General features: G+C 37.9%; 2 protein-coding genes across 3 annotated transcripts in view; both read right to left on the bottom strand.

Annotated features, from left to right (window-relative positions):
• Positions 1-537: 537 nt before the first annotated feature.
• LOC115225769 (gastrula zinc finger protein XlCGF71.1) lies at positions 538-7,989 on the bottom strand. Of its 2 annotated transcripts, none has more exons than XM_029796718.2 (2): positions 7,825-7,989; positions 538-1,890 (listed from the first exon to the last, which is right to left on the bottom strand). In XM_029796718.2, exon 2 carries the CDS (start codon positions 1,534-1,536, stop codon positions 703-705), a length of 834 nt encoding a protein of 277 aa, XP_029652578.1. In that variant the 5' UTR covers positions 1,537-1,890; positions 7,825-7,989; the 3' UTR covers positions 538-702. The 2 variants fall into 2 exon arrangements, with proteins under 2 accessions (XP_029652578.1, XP_036370477.1); XM_036514584.1 differs by lacking the exon at positions 7,825-7,989 and adding an exon at positions 5,717-5,816.
• A 13,968-nt stretch (positions 7,990-21,957) lies between these two features.
• The window catches only part of LOC118768320 (SCO-spondin-like), a 447,598-nt gene continuing 442,107 nt past the window's right edge, over positions 21,958-27,448 (bottom strand). Inside the window, exons 22-24 of the mRNA XM_036514554.1 lie at positions 27,044-27,101; positions 23,544-23,834; positions 21,958-22,129 (exon numbers count right to left, since the gene is read on the bottom strand). Of these exons, the coding sequence (XP_036370447.1) occupies positions 23,545-23,834; positions 27,044-27,101 (348 nt within the window). The 3' untranslated portion in view covers positions 21,958-22,129; position 23,544. The remainder of the gene's footprint in view (positions 22,130-23,543; positions 23,835-27,043; positions 27,102-27,448) is intronic.

Raw genomic sequence — 27,448 nt, 5'->3', positions numbered from 1 at the left:
CAAGATGAGGACAAATATCCGTTGAATGTAAATATTGTTTTATTCTGTTTGTATTTCAGGGGTACCTTAATTCATAGTATTTTCCCATTATGTACCAGTTTGGCCATATTAAATGACAGACAAGCAAGCAATCAGAGAGTTTTAGTAGTATATAGATTGAAAAGATTTTTTTAAAAATTAGCTTTTATTATGAATGTAACTATTTCAACAAAAATTACTGTGATAAGATTTGTATACAAATTTCTTTTTACATCTATATATTGAGAATATCTTGATAATATTTTCTTCCCGTATATATTAGTTAATAACAGCTTTTCAGTGAGAATAATTTTCAGCAAATTTCATTTTTATAAGGTTTTATACCTATGTTGTTCTGGTATGACTAATGAGATCGTGTTTCTGTAAGAAATCTTATTGACAAATAAGAATGACCAAATCTTACTCCAAGGTGTATTTGTGGATGGCAAGACTCCAATATATTTCACAATGACCGACTACAAACTGAGACATTTTTCACATTGATGTAGTTTTCTTTTCCATTCAGTTTATACTTATTTATCAACCCAAGTTTATAATTCACAATTAAGAAATTTTCATATTGTAGTGAAAGGGCTCCTCTGAAACAAGAAGCAAATTTATAGACTCCAAGATGAAAGTTGAAAGAGAATGAATTCTGACCCATTCCACCTTGATTAAATGTTCTCACACTTCACGTTTCAATGGTTTCCCCCCTGTGTGTTTTAATTTGTGAGTTTTTAAGTGACTGTTCGTGATAAAGGATTTCCCACAATACTCACAGAGATACGGTTTTTCCCCAGTGTGAATTTTCCGGTGGACTACAAGATGAGAATTAACAGAGAAAGACTTGCCACAGATTTCGCAAGGAAATGGTTTTTCTCCCGTATGACTACGAATGTGGATTGTAAGCTTAGAATTTTCACTGAAACACTTGCCGCATATTTCACAGTGGAACGGTTTCTCTCCGGTGTGGCACCGGACATGAATGACAAGACTCGAATTATCAGAGAATGATTTGCCACAAATTTCACAGTGAAACGGTTTTTCTCCGGTGTGACTACGTTTGTGTTTTGTTAAGTCACTGTTATAAACAAAAGATTTCTCACACACTTCACAACGATAATGTTTGTCCTCAGCATGGATCCTTTTGTGCCTGTTTAAACCTCCGTTATCAACAAACGACTTTGCACAAATTTCACAATGATAGGGCCTTTCCCCAGTATGTTGTCGTTTGTGTCTGGTTAATTTACTGTTAGATACAAAATATTTGCCACAGACTTCGCAACAATACGGTTTTTTCCTACTGTGTATTTGCTTGTGTGTAATGACATCATATTCTGAAGGGAAAGTTTCCCTACAAATCTCACAGCGATATTCAGGAATGTTCCTTTGTAATAATTGTTGTATTGTCAATGTCCCGATAGGTAAAGCTTTCTCTCCACTGAATGTCTGTGTAACTGAACCTTTGTTGTTAAGAAGAGTTGTGTTGGATGTATCCGAACGATTAACGTCCTCCATATTAATTCTTAAGAAATTCTTAAAAGTTGAAAAAATGTCTCTGAGTATAACCTAAAATGTTTTAGCTTCTTCTCTTGGATATCCTGAAACTCTATTTACATGTGTAGAAAATATGCAATGTTGCTGTATTTTCTCCTTACCACTAGAATTCTGAGGTTGATTGGGGCCTTATGCAGTGGCACACAGACTGTTGAAAGATAAAAGGGTTTCTATTTTTACATTAAGAAATGTAAATACAATTAAAGGAAGCTATGTAGGCTAAAACTACAGAAGATCCATAGATGACTGGTAGCAGAGATCCTGGTGAAATTGACATTCTTTGACTTTTGAGTTGTAATGGAGCACGACGGATAACTGTAAAAGAAGAAAACAGACTGTGAGAGACTGATGTTGGCGAAAAAAGTATCGGGGAGAGAGAGAGGGAGAGAGAGTGAGAGTATGTGCTGCAATGGCAATACAAATGATATACACAGGTCTGAAAGTCAGTGCATGGCACCTGGCACCTTGGGCAAGTCCAGTCGACCAAAGTCTTGTAAGATGATTTGGTAGATGGAAACTGAAAAAAGCCTGTCATGTGTGTCTGTGTGTATATATATGTATGTATATATATCATCATCATCATCATCATCGTTTAACGTCCGTTCTCCATGCTAGCATGGGTTGGACGGTTCGATCGGGGATCTGGGAAGCCAGAAGGCTGCACCAGGCTCCAGTCTTATCTGGCAATGTTTCTACAGCTAGATGCCCTTCCTAACGCCAACCACTCCGTGAGTGTAGTTATATATATATATATATATATGCGGTTGTATCTGGGGAAAGTCATTCTGTTTTAATGCCTTATTAATTAACACACTCACTCGTTCAATTTTCACCCATTTATTTATTCATTTTCTCCTCTAAAATATTTGTTGAATCTTGCAACCTCTTCAATAGTTGTAAATGAGTGGAAATTGAACTGCTGTGTTAATTAATAGGGAATTAAAGTAGAATGACACTCCCCAGACATACAAAACTCAAATTCACATAGACTCTTGCAAACCAAATACAATAACGAAATATATATATCATCATCATCATCATCGTTTAACGTCCGTTTTCCGTGCTAGCACGGGTTGGACAGTTCGACCGGGGTCTGGGAAGCCAGGAGGCTGCACCAGGCTCCAGTCTGATCTGGCAGTGTTTCTACAGCTGGATGCCCTTCCTAACGCCAACCACTCCGTGAGTGTAGTGGGTGCTTTTTACGTGCCACCGGCACAGGTGCCAGGGGAGTCTGGCAGCGGGCACGATCGATTGGTGCTTTTAACGTGCCACAGGCAAACAAATGAGTTCAATATGCAAAGAACGAGAGAAACAAGTGGAAGACAGGACAAGTAACACAAAGAACGACCCTTCATCAGTTGTTGGCTATCTATCTGCTCCTCATTTTGAGCATTGAACGACAATAGGAGTCTTCGAAGACAGTTGCTCCCATAAGTACCAAAATAAAATTTGGGATTTATGGTGGGTCAAACCACATGGTTCCAGGGTTTAGTCCCACTGTGTGGCACCTTGGACAAGTGTCTTCTACTTTTGCTGACCAAAGCCTTGTGAGTGGATCTGGTAGACAGAAACTGAAAGAACCCTGTGTGTGTGTGTGTGTCTGTCACCCATCACCACTTGACAACCGCTATTGGTGTATTTGCATCTCTGTGAAATAGTGGTTCGACAAAAGAGACCGACAGAACAAGGATTATGCTTAAGAAATAAGGGTAAATTTCGATCCTTTCATCCATGATTTTCACTAAGGAAAAAAATAATGACTGAAACAAGTAAAAGATAATTGGGGCATTCTTTCAATAATAACTTGACAAAATCAAAACATTTCATTTCGAGGTACTATTTAAGAAGAGTGGTCCCGGTGTGCGCACACGCGCAAGCTAGTCGTGACTAGTCGATCCTCTAACGACTACCTAGCAAAGTAAATAAAACACAAAATAAATAATTTTTTTTACACAAAGTAAATAATTTGGATCTTTTCCTTTTGAACGGCAGTTTGTAATATAATTTCTAGGTAACTAAAAAATGTTAAACTTCGTATACTGGTAGAATGGGTTCATTTTCTCTTGGCTTTATTGAGAAAAAGATGTTTTATAAACCCATTCTACCAGTAAACGAAGTTTAAAATTTTTTAGCTACCTAGAAATTATGTTACAAACTGCCGTTCAAAAGGAAAAAAAATACAATAATTTTTTTAAACAAAGTAAATAAAACACAAAATCACAAAGTAAGGATCGACTAGTTACGACTAGCTAGCACGGATGCGCGAGTACGCGCACCGGGACCACTCTTCTTAAGTTGTACCTCACTTCGGGTATTTCCGTGGAAGCAAATGACAGTTCGCTTCTGTTTTCTACTTGGAAATTTTGCGGAGTTTACATACACACATGAAACGGGTAAGAACAAATGCGGTACTAGTCGCGTAGACTGGACCCGGTGCGCGCAGACGCGCATCCGCGCTAGCCAGTATTAGGTAGTCGATCTTACAGTGACTTGCGTATGCAAATGAGCTGATTGGCGCAACACTGCAAAAACTAAGTTAATAGCGAGCCCCTACTGGAGCTTAGGAAATATTTTTCAACGATATACGGTGTATATTATTTTAAAGACAATTGCGTTTTTTTTCGTTACAAAACAACCTTAAGCATTTTTTTTTTCAAAGTAGACCACTACAGGCGACAATTCACTTCAGTTTACTTTGAATAGCTACGGCAAACTGCAGCATGAAAATTCAAAAAAAAGTTTTTAAAAATTGGCTTAACCCCTCCCCAACAAAGTAATTTTACTGTAGGCTTCAACAGGAAAATCGGTTCCTGGTGACAAGCCAACAACGTGGGGTCAGAATTTAGTTGCCAGGCAGATAGAGGAAGGGTAGTACAGTGACAGATCACAGACGAAGATAACACTAATTGCCTCGTATGAAATGGTTCACTGTGTTAACTTATGAGGCTCCTGTCAACGACCAAGTCTCTTCAATGTAAACTTATAGTAACCAAATTTCCCCCACGTAGAAATTTTATTTGTTTGGTTTGGTGGAAGGGGGTGTTTCGTGTGTGTATGTAAAATAGAAATAATATTAGGCTGCTCTTTCTAGAAGATCGAACGACCCCGTGGAGGTTCCATAACTGAAAAATAATTCTTATATTTCTGAGTTATATATTTTTGGTTTTGCATGGGTTGGATTCCCTATGAAGTAAAGGGTTACTTTACGTCTGGTTAAAAATAAACTCCTTTGAACAGGTCTGCACGACCAGGGCAGTCTTGGGACTGGGAACTGTTCAGCTGAAGTTAAAGACGAGAGTTCAGTTGGGTCTTTGGAGAAACTGAAAACAAGGAGCAAACACAGACCTTGTACAACTTCGGTCAAGAGATATCTTCCACCGAGCTGTTAAGAAATAGCAGCCGAATGTTTTTTTAAAAGTCAAACTGAACAATGCAGTATTGGATTTACAACAAAGCGGGATGGCCACGACCAAAATGTCTAATAATTTAGGGTTGGTCAGGGGTTAAATTCCAGTTGAAAGAGAACGAGCATAGCTGAATGGTTAACGAAGTTTGCCTGTCGTTACGTTCTGAGTTCAAATTCCGCCGAGGTCGACTTTGCCTTTCATCCTTTCGGGGTCGATAAATAAAAGTACCAGTTTCGCACTGGGGTCGATGTAATCGACGTAATTCCTTTGTCTGTCCTTGTTTGTCCTCTCTATGTTTAGCCCCTTGTGGGCAATAAAGAAATATATTCTAAGTAAACACAAGTGAATTCTCGCCTGTAGTGACGCAAGTCGCTGTAGGATCGACTACCTACGACTGGCTAGCGCGGATGCGCGCACCGGGTCCAGTCTACGCGACTAGTACCCAAATACGCAAGGCTTTTTTTCTTCAAGTTTAAAAATTAGACATTGCTGACATAATTTCGTTATATCTATACTCCACAACCCACGGAAATACCCGAAGTGAAATGTTTTGATTTTGTCGAGTTATATCGAAAGAATGCCGAAAATTGATTCTTCATTAGTTGATGAGTTGGCGGTTAAAACTCATTTCCCTTGTTTTGTATAAATTAACGATGTAACGAAATGAAGTCGATGGGACACTGGACCTGAAATATATAAGTCGCCTTCTCTTATCCACAAACATTAATATTTACCTTAACAAAAGATAATTCCGACACGATACACTGAAATGGTTATAAAACCACCGAGGCTGAGTCCTTGTCGATGGCTTTTCCCCTCCGCTTAATGACACCGGTGACAATGGTTAAATGTCCTCAATGTTATTTAAATACATTCGGAAATAACTTCAGTTCGATAAATTAGCTATTTTGCTTGGAATCCAACCCATGCAAAACCAAAAATATATAACTCAGAAATGTAAGAATTATTTTTCAGTTATGGAACCTCTACGGGGTCGTTCGATCTTCTAGAAAGAGCAGCCTAATATTATTTCTATACACACGAAACACCCCCTTCCACCAAACCAAACCAAACCAAACAAATAAAAAAAATGAACCAGGCACTGGAGTGGCTGTGTGGTAAGTAGCTTGCTTACTAACCATATGGTCCCGGGTTCAGTCCCACTGCGTGGCACCTTGGGCAAGTGTCTTCTACTATAGCATCGGGCCAAAGCCTTCTGAGTGGATTTGGTAGATGGAAACTGAAAGAAGCCCGTCGTATATATGTATATATATATATGCGTGTGTGTGTCTGCGTTTGTCCTCCCAACATCGCTTGACAACCGATGCTGGTGTATTTACGTCACCGTAACTTAGCGGTTCGGCAAAAGAGGCCGATAGAATAAGTACTAGGCCTACAAAGAATAAGTCCTGGGATCGATTTGCTCGACTAAAGGCGGTGCTCCAGCACGGCCGCAGTCAAATGACTGAAACAAGTCTGAGCTGGACAAATTATGCGGGATGGTCGTAGTTAAAGCGTCTTTTATCCATGGGTCTGCGCGTTGATCAGGTTGACACGAAACTAGACAACAGGTTATTCTCATTGAAAGCCCTTAACCCCACCGAAGAGAATTTCATCTCAAAAGTAGAACACTTCCGAAATTAACAAGAATTTGTAAACCAATTAAACATTAAATATGTACATTTCAATTTATTTTGTCAAAATATTTTCGTCGCTTAGAGACCGCGACCTGTCCACTGATAAAATTCGGAATTTTGTCAGTGAACAGGTCGCGGTCTCTAAGCAACGAAAATATTTTGACAAAATAAATGGGAAACAATGGGTTACTGAACTTATTCCTATCTGTGGTGGGGGTCTTAACATAGATTGATAAATTATTTACACCAAGATTTGAAATCTTTTAAATATGACAGCTAAGAATTATAATTTTCAATTCCTTTTAACTTCAAAAAGTTGAAATGCTGGACAGAAGTCGTTAAATTCTTTTATACGGAATTCTTTTAAGCTTGTAAAAAAGAGAGTAAGGACAGAGAGAGACTAACCTACAAATAAAATAGTTTTAAGTTATTTCTCTAAGCGTCATATTTAAACCAATCTGGGTTTTTGGGTTTAACAAAGCGGGCCAAAACAATCAGCAATGCTGAAACAGCCATTTACTATAACGAGCTTAACCCGACACTTTAAGATTTAGCGGCCCAGTTTCCAGAAATATTTTGAATTCCACAGGTTGAAAAATGTAATTTAATCGGTAATTGGCGATACTTTAGCTACTTGTGGGCTTATAATATGTAAAAGCAAAAGAATCACTCCTGCCGAGTCCCTTATAATGTATCTCTCGCCTAAATAGAAACGGTAACCTCATCATGTCTCTTTCCATTATTCTTGGGAAAATCCCTGGAATTACAGGACTAAGTATTTATTTTTGCGAGCGCTCACGTTAAAATTAGCTTTATCTCAGCAATCAGTTGACATGACAAGCCAGGAAGAGCTCTGAAGTCAAAACACTTATGAATCAACATCTCTTCGACACCACCCCGTTCTCTCTCTCTCTCTCTCTCTCTCACTCACAGACATCAGTTCCGAATTCTGAGAGTGACAGAAATGAGGAACTCGCCAGACAAGAGTCAAATTGACCTCCAGAAAATTCCACACATCTTAAGATATCGAGTGTAAAATCAAAAATATATTTCGACACCAGATTGTCTCGGGGACGCTCTGTTTCAATTTATGGATGAAACCAAACTCCGTTCACAAAAATATATCCGCCTCCCTTTTGTAGATTAGTCATAAATTAAGGTCATTACATTTAGCAATAATAAAATAATGAAACAATATAGCTGACCTGCAAGAATTAACAGCCAAATCTCTGTCTTTTGTTATGAAATATAACGACTCATTAGATAATCTAGTCGTAGATAAATAAACTCAAAACGAAGTAAAAGAAAATGCAAGGAAAATAATTCAATGGTTGATTGTGATATTTACATCTCTCTGTGAAGAGACCACTTGAGGTCAAATGTCAATCTTTATGAGGTCAATGTTCAGAATAACTTCCCTCTATTGGATAATTGAGAAAATAAATCACATAAAGGGGAACAACTTCCACAACGTTCTTAATACCTTTCTGTGGGTACTGATTTGTAATAATGTGTAAGCTGGCATAACTACAGATTCGTACCCCTTCGACTTTGTTGCCTCATAACTTTCAGAAAAATTAATAGTTTTTAATGAAATTTTAAAGAAATCATGGTTAGATGCTGTGGATTAAGAATATATGGGGATTTAAGGGAAAGAATTTTTCCGAAGGAGTGGGGAGAGGATTTTCGGAAAATTCACATGATCCGACTTTTTTCCCTCATAACTTTCAGGAAAATGGATATAATGAAATTTTATACAAATATCTTTCAAATGGCGTAGATTACGATTATAAAGAAATTTATGGAGAAATTTTTTTTCCGAGTTGGTGGGAAGAGGAGTTTTGAAAAAACGGAGTTTCGGAGCAAAAAGACCAAATAAGTTTTGACGGCGATTTTCCCATTTTTCTAAAATTTTACCACAGCCTTCAGAATAATGGGGAGGGGGCATCTTTGTATGAAAAAAAAGTTTTGAAAATTTTTTACCCCCCCCCCCCCAATTCCACGCCATCCCACTCTGGACCGATTTTGGCCAATTTTTGTTTTCACTTAAAAACCATGGGAAGAGCCTTTTCGGTAAAAAAAAAAAAAAAAAAATATATATATTTCAGAAGAAAAGGTGTACGAGTCAAGGGAGATTTGGTTGGTGTTTCTAGCACATCCTAAACCACCCTCTGTTTTCACTCTCTCATGTATTGATGCTTTTTCAATATTTTTCTCCCATTAAACACTATTTATGGAACGATGATGCCAAAGTAACACATGCATGGTCCATTGCTGGAATAATAAACAAAGAAGTAAAAAAAAAATGCTAATTGTATATCATCATCATCATCGTTTAACGTCCGCTTTCCATGCTAGCATGGGTTAGACGATTTGACTGAGGTCTGGCGAACCAGATGGCTGCATCACACTCCAATCTGATCTGTACATTTTTACTCTTTTACTCTGTATGTACATTTTTACTCTTTTACTTGTTTCAGTCATGTGACAGTGGCCAAGCTGGAGCACCACCTTTAGTCGAGCAAATCGACCCCGGGGCTTATTCTTTGTAAGCCTAGTACTTATTCTATCGGTCTCTTTTGCCGAACCGTTAAGTTACGGGGACATAAACACACCAGCATCGGTTGTCAAGCGATGTTAGGGGGACAAACACAGACACACAAACATACACACACACACATATATACATATATACGACGGGCTTCTTTCAGTTTCCGTCTACCAAATCCACTCACAAGGCTTTGGTCAGCCTGAAGCTATAGCAGAAGACACTTGCCCAAGGTGCACGCAGTGGGACTGAACCCGGAACCATGTGGTTGGTAAGCAAGCTACTTACCACACAGCCACTCCTACACCTATATTTTTCATAAACTTTTTTTTTTATTAATGTAGTTAGAATAGGGCTTCATGGTCCATGCATCTGTATTCCAGTGAGCTGTTATGATGTTGAAGATGATATCATGCTATACCAGTTTATTGAGAGCTTGGGAGCTGCAAACTTAGAGGACCTTGGTTTGAATCCCACCTGCGACAACCAAATTGTGTCCTTGGAGAAGACACTACATCCCACTTGACCATGTGAGTGCTTGGCAGAATTGTTAGCATATCGGGCGAAATGCCAAGCGGTATTTCGTCTGCCATTGCGTTGTGAGTTCAATTTCCGCCGAGGTTGACTTTGCCTTTCATCTTTTCGGGGTCGATAAATTAAGTACCAGTTACACATTGGGGTTAATATAATCGACTTAATCCGTCTGTCTGTCCTTGTTTGTCTCCTCTGTGTTTAACCCCTTGTGGGTAGTAAAGAAATAAGTATTGTGTCCTGAAGTGCACTGCACATCGAGGTGACCATTTTAATGTCAGTGCAAACCAGTTTATACACATAGTAATACCTTGCAAATCTGACATTAAAAATTCTATTCTGAAAGTACAGAAATATTTCCTAACAATCATGCTATAGGAAGTTTCGGGTTTAATTCTGGTTTGAAAAAGGTGTCACCTTTTTTGTTGCTTGTTTTGCAATTTTAACACATTGGAAAGCTGCTTCCAGTTAATTGCAATGCGTCTGTGCAAAAACCAGCCTACAGAGAAAATTGAGGGAGAAGTCATTCCAACTTCCAGAGATTTTAGGGAGATGTCAGATGAGAATAGGGAGAAGTGACAAAATATTGGGAAAAAAACCAAACCCAGCTTTCACCTAATGAATTGGTCAGAAATGCCCTAAAATTATCAATAACTTACCATAATAGGTGCAGGAGTGGCTGTGTGGTAAGTAGCTTGCTAACCATTCACATGGTTCCGGGTTCAGTCCCACTGCGTGGCATCTTGGGCAAGTGTCTTCTGCTATAGCCCCGGGCCGACCAATGCCTTGTGAGTGGATTTGGTAGACGGAAACTGAAAGAAGCCTGTCGTATATGTGTATATATATATGTGTTTGTGTGTATGTGTTTGTGTGTCTGTGTTTGTCCCCCTAGCATTGCTTGACAACCGATGCTGGTATGTTTACGTCCCCGTCACTTAGCGGTTCGGCAAAAGAGACCGATAGAATAAGTACTGGGCTTACAAAGAATAAGTCCCGGGGTCGATTTGCTCGACTAAAAGGCGGTGCTCCAGCATGGCCGCAGTCAAATGACTGAAACAAGTAAAAGAGTAAAAGAGTAAAGAGAGTAATATATCATTGCAACCATCAATATTCTCAGAACACATTTATGGCATCGTTAACGAAGAGTTATTTCTATTCAAACCCACAATTATGTGGTTATATTTCAAAACTGCTAAGATTTTATAGTTGTATTTATGTATCAAAAAAAGCTGTATTGAGTAAAGGGTTAGACTAAAGGCTTTATGATGCTCTAATTCATGTTTTTTCCCATTCAAATCAAACAATAAATAAGTGTGGTGATCTTTCTCTCATGATTAATTCATTTTTACAAAATAATAATAATAATAATAATAATAATATGGGTTATAGCAAATATTCTGCTCAATACCACAGATTTGCTTGTCCGTTGTTTGACCGTAACCAGTTGAGCATGTCCCTTAGTGACTGACAATATGTGCATCTCTGATCACAAGCATCATAGCTATGTGTGGAGAGGGATTCTTTGGGGTTTGAATATTTCACCTCTGGAAACATGGGTGTTTCATTCAACATCCTTAAACAACCCTTATTCAGGGATCTTTTGAGCGGGATGGGTTACCCGACCAGAAGAACATTCTAACTGGGTCCCACCTGCAAGGTCATGTGCTGTTTATTTCGATATGAAATCACCATGTCGCACACATTTGGTTATGATACATGTGCCTAGTGTACCCTTATCAGATGGATAATCATGATGGGTATACTGGGCTTTGTATATTTTACCCGAGTGTCACTTTGATGGCATGTACTGCTCTCTCACTCAATAATAAATATAATAATAATAATAAATAAAAATAAATAAAAAATTAGATAAAAATAAAATGAAGTTAATTAAAAAATAAAACCCCTTAAAATCAGGCAGACTTGCCATGTTTTAAAATAATGAAATTATTGTATACAGTGCTCAGGTGCACCACAACTTGTCAAAAGTGTGTATAAAGCATATGCAGTAATGTACAAATGTCTGGGAAGTGAACAGTGTATGAGTCAGATACATGCTTGCGTGTGTATGGAGGGGAGAAAATCAGGTGTAGTGTTGGCGAATCTCAGGAAGCATGGAAGTTTTGATGGATGCAGTGCTCCGACAACTAACTACTGATGCCGGCAGTTTGTTCCATGCTTCAGCAACTCTTAAGGTGAAAAAATGTTTCCGAAAGTCATGGGAGCTGTGCTGTTTTCTGACCTTGTAAACATGTCCACGGGTGTTAGACAGGTGGCGTTTGAAAAGGTGCTCAGAGTTATTGTTTGTAAGATGGTTAATAATTTTATGGGTGTCTGCCAAGTCAGCTGCCAGACGTCGGAGTTTCAATGTATCCATGCCCAGGGAAGTAAGGCGTTCAGAATATGGCAAATGCCTGATGGAGGGTATTCTCTTGGTTGCACATCACTGAACGGTTTCCAGATGATTAATATCCTGGGCAAGATAGGGATTCCAGACCGGTGATGCAAATTCCAGGTGAGGCTGCACGATAGCTATAGATAGCCAAGCCTTAGATAGATAGCCGAGGCAGATCCTCTTTTAATTTGGAAATTTAAGTATGTTGAATTATTGGCCCAGAAATCAGGGGGCATTTTTCTGGTACCCTTCAAGTTAGTTCAATCAGCTGGTTTTTCTTATTCATTTTCCGAGAGAAGGTGAGAATTAAAACTTCAGATTTAAGCTGAAGTATTGTTTTAATGAAAGCCCATCATCATCATCATCGTTTACCATCTGTTCTCCATGCTAGCATGGGTTGCATGGTTCGACCGGGGTTTGGGAAGCCAGGAGGCTGCACCAGGCTCCAGTCTGATCTGGCAGTGTTTCTACAGCTTGATGCCCTTCCTAATGCCAACCACTCCGTGAGCGTAGTGGGTGCTTTTTACGTGCCACCTGCACTGGTGCCAAGCGAGGCTGGCAACGGCCACAATCAGTTGGTGCTTTTTATGTGCCACCAGCACAGGAATCACAACTACAATTTCCATTTGATATTTATTTTGATGTTGATGTACTTGACTCAGTAAGTCTCCTCAAGCACAGCAGGTCACGTGCCACCAGCACAGAAACCAGTCAAGGCGGTGCTGGCATCGTCCACATTCAGTTGGTGCTTTCTATGTGCCACCGGCACAGGTATCACAACTACAATTTAGATAAAATATTGAAGATAAAAAAATTATTATTTTGACAATTACTCGGATGGAAAATCAGTTTTTGATTCTGTAATTCATGTAAGTCACCTAATTTCACTGCATCAGAGACAATTTCAACTTTGTTTGTTTACTATTTGCTATTTTGAAATGAATTTCCATTTTAGCTTACTCTTTTACTTGTTTCAGTCATTTGACTGCGGCCATGCTGGAGCACTGCCTTTAGTCGAGCAAATCGACCCTGGGACTTATTCTTTGTAAGCCCAGTACTTATTCTATCAGTCTCTTTTGCTGAACCGCTAAGTGAGGGGGACATAAACACACCAGCATCGGTTGTCAAGCAATGCTAGGGGACAAACACAGACACACAAACACACACACACACACACACATATATATATATATATATATATATATACATATATACGACGGGCTTCTTTCAGTTTCCATCTACCAAATCCACTCACAAGGCTTTGGTCGGCCCGAGGCTATAGTAGAAAACACTTGCCCAAGGTGCCACGCAGTGGGACTGAACCCGGAACCATGTGTTTGGTAAACAAGCTACTTACCACACAGCCATTCCTGCACCTTTGTGTGAAAATAGTTGCAATAATAGTCAATATTTTCCATATAATTTCTTTAATATGGGAATTGTTTGTAAATTCCATGAAATTTCACCTTATTTCAAGGTAGATTCATCTTTTAAGAGGGTGACATCAATTTTGCTTTTTTGCAAAGACAGGGCAAAATTGATCTATACAGGGTGACTTTTAACCCCAGTTGCCTGGTTAGCTGGTCTCTGCATCTGTGCCTGGGAAATGAAGGTACATCAACACATGCCTATCAGGACAGATTTTTCCTTACACTGGTAAAACAAATGTAGATCCCAGGCCCAATGCCACAAAGGCCTCAGTCTTAAACATTTTTTTGTAAGCCCTGATTTCTAAATTATTATTATTATTTTTTTATTTATTTTTTTTTGCAACAATCACTCTTAATTTCTGTAAATCACTTAATTTCTGTAAATCCCTTCATTGAAAACCAGTGATTGACATACGCTGAAGACAGGCAAATACCTAGAAACTGCAGTCCGTGCGTGTCACCTAGGTTTACGAGAGAGGGATGACCTCCCTTTGCAAATACCATAAGGGCACAGAAAGTGTGCCTAAAGCCAGCTGGAGACGATGTTCTCCTGGGGCTACAAGCTACAGTAACACCCACCCTTAGTGGTTAGCCATATTGAGATGGCTAGTATACTTTACATTGTCGTGCAGTTACTGTTTACATCTCGTTCAGAGATTTATTATTACTTTATTTTGAATTTTATAACTTTCTCCTCTGTTTTCTCAAAACCATTTTGTTTTCTATTCAGAAACATATGATAAAGTAAAAAGAAAGCTTAAAGTGGCCAAAATAGAATCATAGTTGCAGACTCCTGCTTCCAGTGATGCAGATGAAAGAGCAAATTCCAAGAGATCAAAAAGAAAGAGAAGGTAAATAAAATTCTTAACAGGGCTGTCTTTCTGAGGAGAGATGCTAACCTGGTGATTGCTGTGCTACCACAACATTATCATGGTTGACAGCTGGAGGGCTGGTGGATGCCTGTTGCTACTCAGTGGTTCACACTGGATTGTCTGGGCTTTTCCCTCCACCTGTAAACCCACCGCTGTTGAAAGTGTCATAAAACACCAAAAAATAGATAATTCTGAAGAGAGTTATAGCTTCTGATCCCTATTGCTTGCTTAAATTTTCCTCTGAGGTGAGCCTTTAATTGTTTTCCATGGTGTGAGTCTTTGAACCTGGGATTCCAACTGGAAGATTGACACAGACTTCAATTTTTTTTATCCCTTTACCTAAAATCTCCATGTGTCTAACACACGTGGACATGCCTACAAAGTCAGAAAACAACACAGCTCCCATGACTTTCGGAAACATTTTTTCACGCTCAGAGTTGCTGAAGCATGGAATAAACTGCCTGCGTCAGTTGTTGACTGCCATGACACTGCATCCTTTAAGGCCCTCGTGCTTTCCGAAATCCACCAAAACTACACCTGATTATATATACACTTTAGATGAGTTGTAGTGCACCTGAGCACTGTACACAATTATTATTATTATTATTATTATTATTATTATTAAAAACAAAGAGGAAATAAACCAACATAAACCTACCACAGCTCAAAATATATTTCAAATTTCTCAATGAAACTCTACAGAATTAGATATCATTAGGAGAGCTACAGATTGTCTGTCTGCAGATTTCAAACAGTTCTTTAATAATTAGTATAATTAGTGAATCCTTTTTAGATGTTCGTTTTATGTCTTGGGGTTTATCAACATATCTGACAGCTAGGATCACCCCATGTTTGCTGAATATATTATTTGCATTGGAAGTGGGGCTGAATATCAGCTTCTTTCAGTTTCCGTCTACCAAATCCACTCACAAGGCTTTGGTCGGCCTGAGGCTATAGTGGAAGACACTTGCCCAAGGTGCCATGCTGTGGGACTGAACCCGGAACCATGTGGTTGGTTAGCAAGCTACTTACCACTCCTGCGCCTATATTTTAGAGTTTGTAGAAAGTGGTTTCAAATTTATTTATAAACAGAAAAACAAAACATCCTGTGTTTGGAAGCAGCTCTTGGAGGTCATTCCATGGAGAGCCTTGTTTGAAATGTATGCTTTCACCCTGATACATAATTACAGTGCTTAAGAAATAATTGGCAGGTAAATGAAGGTAGAGTCAAATGAAAAAAACACATTTTCAAAAATTTTATCAATTTAACCTATCTTGTTTCAAAAGGATTAATTAAAAACAACAAATTGTATAACTCATCATAACTGGTCTTACTCTCTCTCTTTTACTCTTTTACTTGTTTCAGTCATTTGACTGCGGCCATGCTGGAGCACCGCCTTTAGTCGAGCAAATCGACCCCGGGACTTATTCTTTGTAAGCCCAGTACTTATTCTATCGGTCTCTTTTGCCGAACTGCTAAGTGACGGGGATGTAAACACACCAGCATCGGTTGTCAAGCAATGCTAGAGAGACAAACACAGACACAAACATATACACACACATACATACATATATATATATATATATATACAACAGGCTTCTTTCAGTTTCCATCTACCAAATCCACTCACAAGGCTTTGGTCAGCCCGAGGCTATAGCAGTGGGACTGAACCCGGAACCATGTGGTTGGTTAGGAAGCTACTTACCACACAGCCACTCCTGCACCTATTGATATTTGTTGATATCCGTTGATATTTGTTCTTATAATATCATAAGTTTTAGCTTCAGATAGCCACGACGTCTCAATGTCGGACGTTTTCTCTTTTGGGTGAAGAAGTACAAAAACTTGCTTGTATTAGTGTTAGGAATATAACACTGTAATATTAACTTTGATGTCTTTTACTATTCTAGAAGCTCTAAGGGCACTGGTACAAGATGCCACTTCCCTGTTAAATAGGTATCATAGTTCCCATTTCTGGAATATGAAACCTTTACCCCTAATCACAGGAATGTAGAAAAGGCAAATAAATATGTGTTATACTAGACCTTATATAGTGGAGGCACATGGCCTAGTGGTTAGAGCAGTGGACTCGCAGTCAAGAGATCGAGGGTTCAAATCTCAGACCAGGTGATGTGTGTGTTTATTAGCAAAGCACCTAAGCTCCACGCGGCCCCGGCAGAAGGTAATGGCGAACTTCTGCTGACTCTTTCACCACAACTTTCTCTCACTCTTTCCTCCTGCATCTTGCAGTTCACCTGCGACAGACCTATAGGCCAAGGAAACTGGGAAACTGGCCCTAATGAGCCAGGTGTGGATCGAGAAGGAACAAACTAGACTTTATATAAGGCCACAGATAGTTGAGTGTTGGTTTAGCGATCTCTCCGATTCCAAAAAGCAAATGGGAAATGAGATTGTTATTGATTGTGCCATGAGGTATACTCAGCAAGTATTTTGTAACTCTACTCTACTTTTTTTTTTCTATTTTCTATTTCAGTTCAGGATCACTACTCACAAGGGGCTAAACACAGAGGACAAACAAGGACAGACACATGGATTAAGTCGATTACATTGACCCCAGTGCGTAACTGGTACTTATTTAATCAATCCTGAAAGGAGGAAAGGCAAAGTTGACCTCGGCAGAATTTGAACTCAGAACGTAGCGGTAGACGAAATACTGCTAAGCATTTCGCCTGGCGTGTTAGCGTTTCTGCTAGCTCACCACCTTAATTCAGTTTCCAAAAGAGAGAGCATCTCAACCCCAATTGAAAAAATTCAAGAGGAACTGTCCCAGCTGAGGATAATGCTGCAGTCTATACTGCAGCTAATTCAAACTCCTCATCCTCCATTTCAGAGACAAGAAGTCTCCTTGACACAATTCATTTCCCTTGTGAGAGTCAAGAGGATGGTGAGGCTTTGGAAGCTGAGTTAAGTGATGGTGTGGTTCAAAATAACATGTAAGTTGTACATTTTACATTTCCATGGTTTTACCTGTTGGTTCATTAATAACCTCTCAGACCCTCTCTAAATGATCTGTCTCCTTACATGTGACAATTGCTTCCTTTATTCTTCACGTGTGTGTTTCCATATCCCCCACACACACACCAAAGAAACTCACACCCATCATCGTGTGCTCATCTCGGTACTCATAACCTCAGATTCAGTTTGCTTTGAATGTATAGTAATTAAAAATATTTAAGAGCATTAACCCCTTACCCAACAATTATTTTGAAAATGAATGTATTTTTTCAGACATATTTTTTAATTGTTTTATTTTACTATGTTTTGAATGGTGATTTCGAGGTATATTTCAAACCTTATTTATTATGAATAATATTGATTTTAAATTACCACTTTGGGCAGAAATGAGTTAACCTGTTTTTAGACGAAGGAACTCGTTTGCTGTTGATTTTGGCGAGTCTATCTTTTGACGAGTTAACTCGCCAGAGATGGAAAAAAACGATTTCAGTCAAAACGCATATATTCGTTTCTGCTGGGTAAGGGGTTAACCTAATATTCAGTTGAAAAGATTATTTGATTAAGGTCTCAGCAGGAACCACAAAAAGTAACATGGTGCTTGTATACTGTGATTTACAAGTTCTGCTTTACTGGTAGAATAATACAAATCAACCAATGGCAATTAGTTAAAATTCACTGGCAAGTGGACATCATATGCATAAACAGTTTGCAAAACTTCATCTTATTTGTATGTTGTCACCGTTTGTTACAAAATAGCCTAGATGCTGAAATTGATGTTGTGCACCATATGTAATTTAATGATGGGATATCTTTCTGGGCTCTTATAGTTAGCAACCCAAATTTATCGCTCTGTCATTAACCCCTTAATGGATCAATTATTTCGACATGGCGTTTTATTTCAGAGCATATTTTTTTATTTCTTTTTTTAATTATATACATTGTGTTAATTACAAAAAAAAAAGGTTTTTTTATCTTGTTTCCTTTATTTTTTATTATAGAAATTAAAATGTACTTTTACTCATTTGGATTTAAACGAGTTAACTCAGACATTGAAAAAATACATATAACTTAACTATCTTCGATTTTTTATAAGATGTATTGCTTTTAAAGCAATAACAACCACCTCACCAATAACAACACTGAACACCTTTTTGATCTCCATGTGTCTAACACACGTGGACATGCCTACAAAGTCAGAAAACAACACAGCTCCCATGACTTTCGGAAACATTTCTTCACGCTCAGAGTTGCTGAAGCATGGAATAAACTGCCTGCGTCAGTTGTTGACTGTCATGACACTGCATCCTTTAAGGCCCTCATGCTTTCCGAAATCCGTCGAAACTACACCTGATTATATATGCACTTTAGATGAGTTGTAGTGCACCTGAGCACTGTACACAATGTTTATTATTATTATTATTATTAAATCAAAGGAAAATTTTTTTTAAATGAGATAATTTATTTAGAATGATAATTTTTAAAACAAGGAGTTACACGCAAAGTTATCTTGCAGACATCACACATGTATCTGCTTTCTCTTCGAATCCTCTTTCCTTTAGCGTCTCTCTTCTCTGTGCATTTTGCACACTGTCTTGTAGGGTTCTTTTTCTTATCACTTGGTGGTATTTCCATGGGAAAGTGACCAGCTGGGACTAATCTTGTTGGATCTGGGATCGATGATGGTCTTCTTGGTTTCGTGGGAGGCAATAAGGGCCTATATTTTTCAATAATCTTGGTGATTATTTGCATTCTAAATTTCAGCAGTTTCACAGCCAAAGATGCTTTATACAAAACATAAGCATTCCAGATAGTCAAATCCATCAAATGAAAAAAATACTTTTTTTTTTAAACAACGCAAGTAAATTCGTGATTGCTCAAAAATGAAATGACACAAAACAAATAAACTCGTTTGAGTGCTAAAATTAAAAGTTAATTTTGACTGGGTATACTCGTCTGGTTCTAAAAAGATACATTTGCGATGCATGAGTAAACTCGGGGCAATCCATCATCATCATCATCATCATCGTTTAACGTCTGTTCTCCATGCTAGCATGGGTTGGACGGTTTGACCGGGGATCTGGGAAGCCAGAAGGCTGCACCAGGCTCCAGTCTTATCTGGCAATGTTTCTACGGCTGGATGCCCTTCCTAACGCCAACCACTCCGTGAGTGTAGTAGGTGCTTTTTACATGCCACCCGCACAGGTGCCAGGCGAGGCTGGCAACAGCCATGGTCGGATTGGTGCATTTTACGTGCCACCGGCACGGAAGCCAGTTGAGGCAGCGCTGGCATCGGCCACGATTTGGATAGTGCTTTTTACGTACCACCAGTCCAGGGGTCCTGGCATCTGCCGGGTGCCAGTCATAGGATTGGTTCAACAAAATTGTCGAAGCCCTTACATCTAATTTATAATTTAAATATATTTGGAATGATTGACAAATTTTCTATACTGTCAAAAGTAGCTGTGCTTTTTTGTGTTCTCATAATATAAAGTGTTAATGTATTACCAGTCATTTAGCCTGCAGATTGTAAAGCGTTATAACAGAATCCATCCATTTTCAGGTTAATTACCATGCTGTACTTGAGGGTAAAAATATTAGTGACACAGTGTGAAGGATATGTCATGTCCTGACCAGCAAATTAGGCAAGCTACATAACTGGTATGGCAAAAAAAGGCAACCTTTCATTTGGCCAGTTGAAACTTTCATCAGTGATTCACAGTAAGTATCGAAGATATCAGCCTTTGTATACCCAATTCCCAAGATAGAATAGCCATCTCTTAGGGATGAGCCGATATGTGTATTATTGGTTTTTGCCAATATCAGCCAATACCAATGCCAAAATCGATATCTGTGCTCTGATTACACAGGTGTGATAATGCCACTCAGATAAGGAAGTTCATCTTTCTGGATGAAGCGCTGCTGACGTAGTCATTAGCAACACTGTGTTTTCTAAGCTGAATTATTAGATATCACAGATGAGAGGTGAGGTTGTCCAACAGTCAGCGTGGCTCAACATATACAGTATATATTCTTCAACCTGTAATAAAAATGCTATCTGTTTTTTTTTCCTTTTACTTGTTTCAGTCATTTGACTGTGGCCATGATGAAGCACTGCCTTTAGTCAAGCAAATTGACCCCAGGACTTATTCTTTGTAAGCCTGGTACTTATTCTATTGGTGTCTTTTGCTGAACCACTCAGTTACAGGGATGTAAACACACCACCATCGGTTGTCAAGCGATGTTGGGGGGACAAACACAGACACAAACGCACATATACATGTATGTGTGTATATATATATATGTATATACACATACGTGTGTGTGTGTGTGTGTGTGTGTGTATATATATATATATATATATATACATACATATATACAACAGGCTTCTTTCAGTTTCTGTCGGCTAAAGGTGGTGCTCCAGCATGGCCACAGTCAAATGACTGAAACAAGATGATCCCCAGCGCAGAACCTCTCCCACTTGGTTTGTTTCAGTGCCTTGGCAAATATAACAAGTCACTGAACTAAATGCTTTGGATTAATTTTATTCCCTAAGTATACCAGTAATACAATGGCATCAAATTGACATTGTGCCCATTCATTCCTTAATTATTAAATTGTATCATAAGTGTCACTTTTGTCATGTTTTAGTAAACATTGTCTGTTAATTTTCTTTACGTACTCATTTACAGCAGTGAGGTAGAAAAATATACAAAGAATTCAAGGAATTCAACAACTGAGAGGAGATTCTAGCCAAAGACCATATTTTCCCTCTTGTCCTGACTCTTTTCTTTTACTTGTTTCAGTCATTTGACAGTGGCAATGCTGGAGCACCGCCTTTAGTCGAGCAAATTGACGCCAAGACTTATTCTTTGTAAGCCTAGTACTTATTCTATCGGTCTCTTTTATTTGTTTCAGTCATTTGACAGCGGCAATGCTGGAGCACCGCCTTTAGTCGAGCAAATTGACCCCAGGACTTATTCTTTGTAAGCCTAGTACTTATTCTATCGGATCTCTCTTGCCGAACCGCTAAGTGATGGGGACGTAAACATGATGTTGGGGTAACAAACACAGACACACAAACATATACATAGATGAGTGTATTTTCCCCTTGTTAACAATTAATTCGTTTTTTCACTTCCCTGAAGAGAAGATTGTATTGTTTTATACCATTTATTCTTTTGAATAATATCAGTGAAATCTTCGAAACATGTGTCTAAAGTAAAGATATTTGATTTATACCTGTGTTAAACTCCATTTATTTATTTACATATACATATATGTGATAGGCTTTCTTCAGTTTCCATCTACCAAATCCACTCACAAGGCTTTGGTAGGCCCGAGGCTATAGTAGAAGACACTTGCCCAAAGTGCCACACAGTGGGACTGAACCCGGAACCATGTGGTTGGTAAGCAAGCTACTTACCACACAGCCACGATGATCAACGAAATCCTAAAGCATGTTTACTTATAGTGACAATTAAGCTTACTGGACTCACTTGTGTCCAAGCTGTGGCTAGCATATACCATCTCCAGATTTCTCAGATTCTGAATTTTTACCCATAAAATGAAGAAATAATCACAGCCATTTAGTGAAGATAAATATTTTATTGTCGTCAAATATCTTACATAAATATCACAATAAATGAGGTGGAATGGATAAATTATATTTTGGAGGAATAAAGATGAAGTCTAAAATATTTTACATATCAGAGATTTGTTTTCTTCTTATCCCCCAAAAATCATTTTCTTTTTCTTGTCTGAAAAACAAAACAACAAAAAATTGTCATAGAAAAATTTCATTTTAAGTTTGAATGAATTTCTTTTAACGATTGTCATATTTACAAATAGAAATGATGATAATACAGAAATTATGGTTCATAACCAATTAATTATTATAAAATTATTAATACTAAGCATTATTTTTGTTCTTTGCTCTAAATGAAAATTACAATTTTAGCAATAAAAACAAATCCCCCCTTATTTTGCATTAGGCTAAGAATATGGACCTGTAGCGTAGCTGATCTCCTCACTGTTGGAGAGATATATTAGAAATGATCTCGTGGTAGACAACAACCATCTTTGGCTAGTTTGACCCTGTTGTGTCGACTGCTCTGATTGGTTGGCATTTGGCGCAGTTTGTCTTTTGACTTATTCTGTGCCAGTGTGCAAGCCAACCAATCATGGCCTTCGGATAAGGTCTCGTGACACTGTTTTTCTTATACTTCATTTGAGCAACCTTAACCCTATAAAAAGGCGAGATCGACAGACTATTATTCGTCTTTGGCTCTAGACCTTCTAAGGTCTAGTCACTGACCACAGAGTACTCCACCATGTTCCAGCAACACTGGTCTTAGGTTCCAGTCCTTGGGTGACAGTGGTGATGGCGGTGGCAGAGAAAGGTGACATCGAGATGAAGGCAACGGAAATGGAGAATGTCCTGTATGTCGCTAGAACTGGAACATGGCTGAGTCGCTTGGTGGTCAGAGGTTAGTCCTGAAAAGGACTGGAACCTAAGATCGGTGTTGCTGGAACATGGTGGAGTACTCTGTGGTCTAGAGCCAAAGACGAATAATAGTCTGTCGATCTCACCCTTTTATAGGGTTAAGGTGGCTCAAATGAAGTATAAGAAAAACGGTGTCACGAGACATTCTCTGAAGGAATAAGTCAAAAGACAAACTGCGCTAAATACCAACCAATTAGAGCAGTGGAAACAACAGTGTCAAACTAGCCAAAGATGGTTGATATCTACCACGAGATCATTTCTAATATATCTCTCAAACAGTGAGGATATCAGCTATGCTACAGACCTAATCTTTTAAAACTAAAACTCAATGAAACTCCATAGATATAAAAAGATGACAACATTGTGCTGAAAAGACAGAACTGTGTGAGAGAAGCCTTGTGAGTGGATTTGGTTGATGGAAACTGAAAGAAGCTTGTCATTCATTTGCACACACACACAGACATACCTACAACAGGTTTCTTTAGTTTCTGTCAACTAGTTTCACTCACAAGGTATTGGTCAACAGCTTTTGTGTTGAATGTTAGCCAACAATGTTTATGCCGTTGGATTGAACCCCTGATCACATGATTTCAATGTCAATTTCTTACCCCACCATTCCTGAGATTGATGAAGATTAAAAGAATACAAAAACGCTTTAGCATACTTACTTCAGTGACAAATCTTGCACTTACAATCATACACTTTGGCATAATACAGTTGAGTTCGTTTTCTGTTTGGTCCGCAAACTGAGGAAACTGCCCTGATTTTCTCTATCTGACCGTGACAACACTTGCAATTCGAGGTCAGTTTATGTTTCTTTTGAGAGAAGAGTACAGGTAAAGTTGAAGTGACTCCGCATGAGCCACCACAGTAGGTTAATAGCACCTTTCTAATTGACCGGCAGTATCCTAAGTTATCACGTATGTAGTCTACTTTCGTTTTAACTCTGCATGTATCTTCTGGAGAAAGAAAGAAAGAAAGAAAGAAAGAATAAACAAATTAATGTTCATAATAATTGCATTAACCCTTTTGTTACTAACCCGGCTGAAACCGGCTCCGGATCTGAATACAAATGTCTTGTTTTCATAAGTTTTGAATTAAAATCTTCCACCAAACCTTAGACACAATTTATGTTCCTAACACTAGCTGAATGATAACTAAGTTATTTTACTAAATTCTTTTGTTTTATTTAAAATTAATTGAAAGAATACACAGCATCTCAAAATAAATGCAGTAATGAAAGGGTGAAAGGCTTTATCCATGCATGCATGGAAGATGGACATTAAACGATGATGATGATGATGATGATGATGATGAACCTCCCAGTAAATTAATTCTGTGACAACATTTTGCTTTAGTGTCGCCTTACTAGCACTTGTGCCGGTGGCACATGAAAAAACATTTGATCAAGGTCATTGTCAGTGCTGCTGGACTGGCTCCTGTGCAGGTGGCAAATAAAAAGCACCATTTGAGAGTGGCCATTGCTAGTACTGCCTGACTGGCCTTGTGCCGGTGGCACGTAAAAGCGCTCACAACACTCTCGGAGTGGTTGGCAATAGGAAGGGCATCCAGCTGTAGAAACCCTGCCAGATCAGATTGGAGCCTGGTGCAGCCATCTGGTTTGCCAGACCTTAGTCAAATCGTCCAACCCATGCTTGCATGGAAAGCAGACATTAAATGAGGATGATGATGAATTTCCTTCTGTTACATCACTAGTTCTTTGCAGAAAGGTATGAACGTCACATACCGTAAATCCTCGAGTATAATCCGCACTTTTTTCCCCAAAATTTAAAGGTCAAAATCCCTAGTGTGTACTATATACAAGGTTAAAAATATAAAATATTTTCTAAGCAATGTCTGAATCTCTATTTGCTGTCCGGCAATGTTTATTCAAATGCATTTTGTGATGTCGGGCATGAAAATACCTTAAGCTATGCCTGAAAGCAATGAAGTCATAAAAGAATCATCCATAACTTGCAGTAAGCAACATTTATTAAAATAAAAGTATTCAGAACACAGAATAACATATAACAAAAACAATTTGCAAACATATTTACATTCCCATATAACAGTTAAGAACATCACCATTATTGTATTATGCATGCTCTAAATTGTTTGTTCGACTAGGTGCTGCTGGCTTAATTATGCACGACTCAAGTTAGAGAAGGGGTGCATATTTTACACAAGGTTTAGGTTTTTCAGAGGCACATCCCCCTAAAAATCCCCTGTGTATTATACTCGAGGATTTACGGTAATTCTATATGAACTACTTATAAATATATTTAGTGATAGAAAACCCAATGCTATTTTAATTTAATTTGTTTAATGTTCCAAAATATGCCCAGTCTGTCCCTTTGTTTTTATATCCAGTTATAAACACTACACTTCAATATAATCAATAATTACCATAAGCATAAATAAGCAGCAATATTAATTCTACTGCTTTGTGGTTATTGGGGAAATCATTATGTAACAAGAAAGGGTTTTAAGGTGGTGAGCTGGCAGAAACGTTAGCAAACTGGGCAAAATGCTAATCGGTATTTTGTCTGCAGTTATGTTCTGAGTTCAAATTCCGCCGAGGTTGACTTTGCCTTTCATCTTTTCGGGATTGATAAATTATGTACCAGTTATGCACTGGGGTCGATGTAATTGACTTAATCCTTTTGTCTGTCCTAGTTTGTCCCCTCTATGTTTAGCCCCCTGTGGGCAATAAAGAAATGAGAAACGTTAGCACGCCGGGCAAAATTCTTAGCGGTATTTCGTCTGCCTTTACGTTCTGAGTTCAAATTCCACAGAGGTTGACTTTGCCTCTCATCCTTTCTGGGTCGATAAATTAAGTACCAATTGCGCACTGAGGTCGATGTAATTGACTTAATCCCTTTATCTGTCCTTGTTTGTCCCCTCTATGTTTAGCCCCTTGTGGGTAATAAGGAAATAAGAAAGGGTTTTATGTTTTGGAACATAATTTATTTGTTAGGGTAGGTGCTCCTATAATACAAGTAAAAGAAATATTCAGATGAAACAATGTACACAACACACAGAGAAAGTCTTTGTTAGAAGTTCAACATTGAACTGATTTTTACCTATCAAATACATATTAATACATATAAATACTTATTTATATCTTTTGAACAGCAGTCAAGTCAAATTTTAGAGGAAACATTATTTGCTCCACTTTTTGCTCTCCTAATACAGAATGAATAATATAACCAACTGAAAAGGGCAAAGTACCATACTTTTTTACTTCAAAAATCCAACAGCAATATTGGATGTGATGCTTAAATTTTTAATGACTTTTATACCTTAATTTAAAAGGGTATAGTTTCATACTTTTTTGCTTCAAAAATCCAACAGCAATATTGGATGTGATGCTTAAATTTTTAATGACTTTTATACCTTAATTTAAAAGGGTATAGTATCATACTTTTTTGCTTCAAAAATCCAACAGCAATATTGGATGTGATGCTTAAATTTTTAATGACTTTTATACCTTAATTTAAAAGGGTATAGTTCATACTTTTTTGCTTCAAAAATCCAACAGCATATTGGATGTGATGCTTAATTTTTAATGACTTTTATACCTTAATTTAAAAGGGTATAGTATCATCTTTTTTGCTTCAAAAATCCAACAGCAATATTGGATGTGATGCTTAAATTTTTATGACTTTTATACCTTAATTTAAAAGGGTATAGTATCATACTTTTTTGCTTCAAAAATCCAACAGCAATATTGGATGTGATGCTTAAATTTTTAATGACTTTTATACCTTAATTTAAAAGGGTATAGTATCATACTTTTTTGCTTCAAAAATCAACAGCAATATTGGATGTGATGCTAAATTTTTAATGACTTTTATACCTTAATTTAAAAGGGTATAGTATCATACTTTTTTGCTTCAAAAATCCAACAGCAATATTGGATGTGATGCTTAAATTTTTAATGACTTTTATACCTTAATTTAAAAGGGTATAGTATCATACTTTTTTGCTTCAAAAATCCAACAGCAATATTGGATGTGATGCTTAAATTTTTTTTAAAAGTTCCTAAATGTTATTTGGGAACAATATTTTTTTTCAGTGATATTCTATGCCTGAATAAATTAAATTAATTTAAAGCAAAGGGATGCTGAGTTTGGAAAACATGAACCAAATAAGCAAAATAACTTACGTTTCTTTGGTCTACAAGTAGGACAGCATGTGTCAATGTCACTATGAAGTTCTTCATACTGTAAAAAAAAAAAAAAAAAAATTCAAAGAGAGAATTCCTTTATAGTCACTCATAACAGTATGAGTGTACATCAACATTTGACAAGGGATGATGGTACAAGGCTAGAAATTTTGTGGAAAGGGGGCTAGTCAATGACATCAACCCCAGTGTTCAACAGGCACTTATTTTATTGACTTTGAGAGGATGAAAAGCAAGTCAACCTTAGTGGAATTTGGAATCAGAATGTAAAATAATAATAATGCAGTACCAGGCAGTGGCTCTCATGGCTGCTGGTCTTAACTGATTGGAAGTGTTATCATGTACATTGTTTTGTCTTGGTATAAAAAGATGGGCTACAGTATATAT

Source organism: Octopus sinensis, linkage group LG28 (genome assembly GCF_006345805.1).
Source record: "Octopus sinensis linkage group LG28, ASM634580v1, whole genome shotgun sequence".
Lineage (NCBI taxonomy): Eukaryota > Metazoa > Mollusca > Cephalopoda > Octopoda > Octopodidae > Octopus > Octopus sinensis.
This window is presented reverse-complemented; position numbering and strand designations above follow the sequence as displayed.